The sequence below is a fragment of the Salmo trutta genome, chromosome 19 (assembly GCF_901001165.1).
Source record: "Salmo trutta chromosome 19, fSalTru1.1, whole genome shotgun sequence".
Lineage (NCBI taxonomy): Eukaryota > Metazoa > Chordata > Actinopteri > Salmoniformes > Salmonidae > Salmo > Salmo trutta.
The window spans coordinates 47,950,773-47,957,749 of NC_042975.1; the positions used below are offsets into that span (position 1 = coordinate 47,950,773).

Sequence of the window (6,977 nt, forward strand, 5' to 3'; positions counted from 1 at the left end):
GTGGATTTAACAAGTGACATCAATAAGGGATCATAGCTTTCAGCTGGATTCACCAGGTCAGTCTATGTCATGGAATGGGCAGGTGTTCGTAATGTTTTTTAGACTCAGTGAAAAAGCAAGACATTTCAGTTATTTGTACACATTTACATAATGTTCTTTTCACTTTGACATTATGGAGTTTTTAGTGTAGATCATCGACCAAAAAAATCCAAGGAGGGTGAGTACTTATGATAGGCACTGTACTTTTTTATTTTAGTGAAGTATTGAAAAAATGTACATGGTTTGCTGGACATGTGCCTGGTGTATGTTAGAGAACACTATAAAACATTTATTGCTATGAAGACCCCTCATTACCTGATGCCAGTTCAGCGCCATGGACATCTCACCTAAATGCACTGCAATGAATGGTTGAAAAAGCAATCTTAGAAGTATATGTGGTGTTTTTATTTGGTTCAATTACTTATCAGCCAAAAACATACATACATACATACATACATACATACATACATACATACATACATACATACATACATACATACATACATACATACATACATACATACATACATACATACATACATACATACATACATACATCTCACAGAAAAACACAATTCTTTGAACATGATAAACTACCGGACTCCCTGTCGGTTGGAGTAGTTTATGAGTAGGATTTTATTGACAAACCAATAAACCCCCTGTATATTGGATGCAGTGGCGATTTTAGCATGTCAATATTAGTGGGGCAAAAAAATATATATAATTATTCATGCACGCAAAGCCACTACACAACACTAAACAATACATTCATTGCACTATATCGGTGACAAACAGTGCCCACAAACCTTTATGGACTATGTAAAGCAGAGCTTTCTTATCAGCACTATGGAGTGAATCCTTACCACCGTTACACCTGGCTATCAGTGGAGGTTTGTCTGGCAACGAAACAGGTAATTCAGCCTCATTTACTGCATTTTCAAAAAACAATATAACTATTTGTTTAGCAAATGAACAGTGACATAATTCACAGTATTCAGTATTCTCCCTGTACACCAAGTCAGAACCGTAGGATAAATAAAGGGGGCATATAAGCAGACAATGAAAGCTCTTACAATATTCGATGATGGCATTTCTCTAAAACAGGCTATAGGCTACATGTGCACCATCAAGTCATAACAGTAGGCTAAGTTATGAGGGAGGAAAGGGACCACATTTTTAGGGTGAGGCACATGGGCATCTACCAGCTTACTACACAACATACTGTACACTTAATATTACTTTCTTGGCTACAGTATACATATCTCCCTGGCTTATTACATCATTTATGCCGCAGCATACAATACATTTTTGGACTCACCTTGTTGTGCTGTGCTCACTTGAACAGGAAGGTGGCGCGGCAGTCCTTCTAGTGGGCTCTAGAAAGAGGCCCGAAATCCCGACTTGGAATTCCGAGTTGGATGACCGTTCAAAATTATTTTCTGCATTTCCCAGTCAGAGCTAGTTTAATCTGAGTTCCCAGTTGTCTTGAACTCACTGAAGTCTGAGATTTCCCAGTCCCGAGTTTCCAGTTGTTTTGAATTCTGCAGAAGTCATGCTGGATTGACAGCATGGCCAATGTATTCAAACTTTTCTTGCCCATGGCATTAGCCCCTTTTTCGTGATATCCAATTGGTAGCTCCGATCTTGCCTCGTCGCTGCAACTCCCCTATGGACTTGGCGAAGGTTGAGAGCCTGCTTCTTGAAACACTGCTCACTTAACTCGGAAGCAAGCCGCACCAATGTGTCGGAGGAAACACTGTCAAACTGATGACCGAAGTCAGCTTGCAGGCACCCGGCCCACCACAAGGAGTCGCTACAGCACGATGAGACAAGGACATTGCTGTCGATCAAACCCTCCCCTAATCCGGATTACACTGGGCCAATTGTGTGCCGCCTCATGGGTCTCCTGGCCACAGCCGGCTGTGACACAACCTGGGATCGAACCCGGGGCTGCAGTGAGCACTCATTGTTGAATTTGCGATTTCCAACTTGTTGTGTAATGTCCAATGGCCGATGAGCACCGATATGTTTTATCTGTAATTTCTCTTCATATGACAAGGATTGAAAAGGATTTGCCAGTAGATTACCGACTTGATGCATGAAGATGACTGCTTGTCTAGCTTGCTAGCTAAGATTTTGAAAGTATGATGTTCACATGATCAGTCCAATCAATGCTACGGTAGATATAACGTGATTTAACGTCATTTTATCTGTGGCTAATGACCTTGAGCCTTCTTGGATGGGCACTTCTAATGTAGGTCTATGGCAGCACTCAAGGGGATTGAATTTTCAAGCTCCACCCGTAGATTTTTCAGTGACATAGTGTCCCCATGAGTGACAGAACACTGAGGCAATCACGGCGCAACTAGAGAACAAATCCTATGCTTCATATTTTCCGCTGGCTGCCCCACCACCATAGAAAGTACTGAGCTAGGCTGAAACACCTGCATTTTGGCGCTGCCTTACTCATGAAAGCAAAAAAGAGACCATGTTTTACATTATTTGCAAACTGATATGTGACACGTATGAATGTCAAAATAACATGCAAAACAGGCAAACAAAAAAAACTGGTTCAAAACGGCCCCACCTGCCCTGAATGACGCGACGCCACTGGTTGGATGTGATCGTTGACCCCCCCCCCCCATGAATTTATGTGAGAAGTACAGAGTGAATGGTAAAGCGATATGATTCATATGCATGGCTGGATATCAACATACAGTACAAGCTCACAAAACCACAACTGAAGACATGTCTGTAATAGTCAAATAAATCAATATCATGTGTTTCTGATGGATGGTTCTTCTTATGAGGTATTCCTGTTTCTTCTTTGGTTTGTTCGTCAGTCTCAATCTGAGCAGCTGTCAACGGCATTGCTCCATTCATCTTTGCAGTCCCTCTTTCTTTTCTCTACTGCTGAGGGAATTTACTCAACCTCAAGGGTGACTTCCCTTCTGGGGATTCACAAAACATATACAATAAATATCTCTGCTTGGTGACCGTCACAGACGACTACAGTGAATGACAGCGTGTGAACTGAGGCAGTGAACTCTGGTCCCGAAGTAATGCCATGATTACAATGATTCGATTTAGTCTCAGGATCATCTGAGTAATCTACCTTTTTTCTTTTTTTTTTACTTAATTGAAATACAACTGTGGGTGCCTTCATGCTAATTCTATCCAGGGCAAAGCCTGGCCTCTATCAAGACCAGAGTTCAACAGCCCAACAATGAACAGGCACTTCACATCAAAGGTATGTCCACTGTACAGTAGGGTCTATAAGTCTGTCGGATAGAAGCTCACCTTCACTCTTAGAGGTTTCTACTCTGGGTGGGGGGAAACATGAGAATAACACAAACTCATAAGGCAATTCAAAAAAACAACACTTAAGCTGAATACTGTGGTGTATGCGACTAATACATGCCGGTTTATTATATTCTATAATTTTATACTCACACTTCTGTTCTTGTAATAGGGTTCATTATGGTAGAAGGGAAAAGAGTAGAACAGTTACATTAGCAGCAACTCTGAATGAGTAGAGAGAGAGAGACATTACACCCTCAGCACATCAGCTCTACTTTGACAGAGTTTATTAGATACGGCAAATCCTATTATTTATTAGGTAATACTATTAGTTTACCTTGGGGTTTGGGATGCATGAGAATCAGCGGGAGCTCCACCTGTATGTCACTGGCTGTGAGACCTCCCAACAAGCTGAACGGGGGTAAAGAACATAGTAGATTAGAATGTGTTATTTTCCTCCAATTCAATGGAAAGCATGACATTGGCTTACAAGCAAAAAATATATATATTTTAAGCTAAGCCTTACCCTCCTGAAGACACCATCAAGTTGACCTTGATTTTGTAGGAGACCAAGATTCCCAACACTTCCTTATCCATACCGGGTCTAATACTAATTGGGGGTAAGGAGAAGAGGGTGAGAGATGGACTCAGATTGTTCCAGTCTAGATCTGAATGTGATGATATTAACCGACTGCCACTCACATAGTGTTGGAGGCCAGGTTCGTGTCCTCGTCCTTCAGTCTGCCGTCCAGCGCCAGACCGCGCTTCTTCTTGTTTTCGGCCAGTAGGGGGGTGACGGCAAGGGATTTATTGAATGTGCTATGGGCATCTATTGTCTCTCTGTAAGAGAAGGTCGGAGATGTTAGGACTCAGAGCATCAGGGGAAGAGCACTCCCTAGAAGATGAGGAGGAGAGGGACATTGCCTGAGGGTGGGTTTCTGTCTACTCACCCAAAGTCTTGAGCAAGTACGGTTTTGGTGTATTTGTCTGCGGAGTAGAGAACCACGTCTGTAGTCTGCTCAACTAAAGGAAAGAGACCACTGTTACCAAATGAAGTAGAGCATTTTAGTTCTAACATTCAGAGTCAGTGGTGATAGACTTACCTATGATTTTGATTTTTGTCACTGTTCTGGAGGTTTCATTTTTGACTTTGATGTTGACGTTGATCGGATCGCCATGGTAGTAGATCTGACATCGATAAGAAGACAAAATTGTCAAATGTCTACATCCCCTTTTTATTATGTGTTCCAATAAAGTTGCTACAGTAGATGTGCTGTAGAATCCAGTGAGGCCTTCTGTGTAACTCACCTCCTTTTCCAGAGAGGCCTGTAGGTGGACAGGCTTGTCAGACATCATGAAGCTCTTGCAGATGTCAGCCTTGGGCCCAGGAGCACCAGTCGCGTCTGGGGCAAACTGGATCTTACGGACGGTCATGCGAGCAGTGTCTCTACAAAGACGGAGGGGGAAATTAGCAAAGTGAAGAAGGGAGGGAGAGAGACAGGGAGGCAGAGATGATATAAGGTCAGAAAGAAACAATTGGTTTTAACATGTAGAGAATTTTTAATGTGTGTAAAATATTTCAATAAACAACACAAAGATTTGGATAGCCACTCACTTCCTATCAAGTTCCTCTTCGGGGTCTGTCTCAGTTGCAATGTACGTCTTGACTTCAAAGTCCACACCGCAAGCCTAGGTGTACACAAAAGGTCAATGTGAATATAATGAATCATGGAATTCTATCAATCTGGGGTAAAAAAAAAAGAAAAGATTATCAAGGCAAGGGCCTACCTTTCCAGCATTATCTGGTCCTGGCTGGAGTGTGACAGAGCAGGGAAGGTTTGTGGCAATGTCGAAAGTGAAGGCACGGCCCTGCTCTCCTGCTTTCTTGAGCAGGCAGCCGTGCATGGGAGTGAGGTTGGGTTTGTGGCCAGCATCAGGGTACAGCTGGATGTGCTTGACCCAGATGTCTTTCCTAAAGGACAGTCCAATGACATCCAGGTCCTCGCGGCCATAATGAAAGGCACAAGCCAGCTTCACAAACACTGTAGAGAACAGGATAAACATTAACCAGTGCGCTATCATTCCGCAGAATTGCTCACATGAGCAACTTCTCTGTAAAAAATAAATAGTATTGTAAAATAAAGTGTACCTTTCCTGCCTGCAATGCCTGCAGGATCAATTTTCACCACTCCCTCTGTAACAACGATGGGTAGAGATTTGAGAGATTAGCCCCTCAACACAAATATCTAAACTGGATATAATACATATGTGAAAAGTATAAAAGTAATACTTACCAACAGGGTCCACATTCTGAACATGGTCGACATAGTCTCTCTTTCCCAGGTAAAGGGTAAGCTGAAGAAAGGAAGAAAGAAAATGTCAACACAGAATGTAACCGGAGCTCTTTCACGTTCATCACAAATAGGTGATGGTCTCTATTTCCACGGGGCAAGTATTATTAGAGAGACGGAAAAAGGTTTTCACTTACTGTGCCATTCCCAGAGGTTTTCTTGTACAACCTTAGCAAAGATCAAAGGAAAAGGAAACAGTCAAACTCAGCAGTATTCAAACTGTTTCACTGTATAGTGGCACATTCTGAAAGGATGAAAACACACAAAGTTCATTGCAAGTAGTGAAAAAGACAAATGATCAAATCAACAGTTCATCAAATGTGTGCAGGTGTGCAACTGATGACGACACAACCTGATACAAACACATCATTTATACTAAATGATGATAACTGACATGTTTTGTCCAAATTGTTTCCCAATCCTGAGTTTGTACATGTGTTTGTCGGGCCAGCCTAATGGCAGGGGCCATAAGTCATGGTCATATGTCGTCTTACAAGAGCAGAGCTGAGGAATTAACCCTTGAGCGTAGTTTTACCTACCCGACTACTTGGGCTGTAAGCCACCCTGCATGAGTGACCATTCATCACATAGTGCTCGGGGTAATCACAGGTGCTCAAGTCAAAGCTGCAGCCTTGTCTGCCTCTCTCTCCAATACTGTTGAACTGAATGGAGCCCTCCTTTCATAATTCATCAGGGGAAACCTATTCATTGACTTTGATTAGCACCTTAAGGCAACCAAAGTCATAAAAATCTTTGGAGGAAACACTGCTCTAGGGAGTTTTTCTTATGAGAGATGAAAAGTTCGAGGTAAGCCTAATGTCTCTGACAAACAGACAAATCCTTTGCGAATGGTAACACTTCGTTTTATTAATATGCATGTGCTCAGCGTTGGATAGGACCCAAGTTATTTCTGGTGTGAGCTTTCTCCGGTTGTAGTCAGCAGTCCTCTGAGCTCTTAAAAGTATTGCTTGCCATATTTGTTAGAGACGTTTTCCTATTCTGCTCCATTTAAAGTATACCAGCGAGTAAGGTGATATCAGCTAGGCCTACATGAAATAGAAAGGTATGTCACATGGAGTGTTGCTACTCCCTAATAGAAAAGGTTTGACTCACTTAGCCATTTTACAGCAACTTCAGGTATATTTCTGTGGAAGACAAAAAAACAAACAAAAACACATGTGCAATGTGTGACTTTGTTAAAAATGACACAACAAAAAGGTGAATGTAGATCACAATCAGGAATAACCCCTAATCCAGCAATGAGATGGAAGGATGCTCCGTCAGTGT

The 6,977-nt window shown here is 42.1% G+C and overlaps 1 protein-coding gene across 1 annotated transcript; it reads right to left on the reverse strand.

The window, feature by feature from the left end:
- Positions 1-3,060: 3,060 nt before the first annotated feature.
- LOC115153771 (arrestin-C-like) lies at positions 3,061-5,863 on the reverse strand (the record flags this gene model as incomplete). The annotated part of the gene is made up of 13 exons (XM_029699348.1): positions 3,061-3,362; positions 3,493-3,496; positions 3,677-3,750; positions 3,866-3,949; positions 4,042-4,179; positions 4,290-4,362; positions 4,443-4,527; positions 4,648-4,786; positions 4,955-5,028; positions 5,128-5,381; positions 5,489-5,533; positions 5,634-5,694; positions 5,828-5,863. Coding segments are annotated over 13 exons (1,146 nt in total), but the record flags the coding sequence as incomplete, so codon positions are not given.
- Between the last annotated feature and the right edge of the window lie 1,114 nt (positions 5,864-6,977).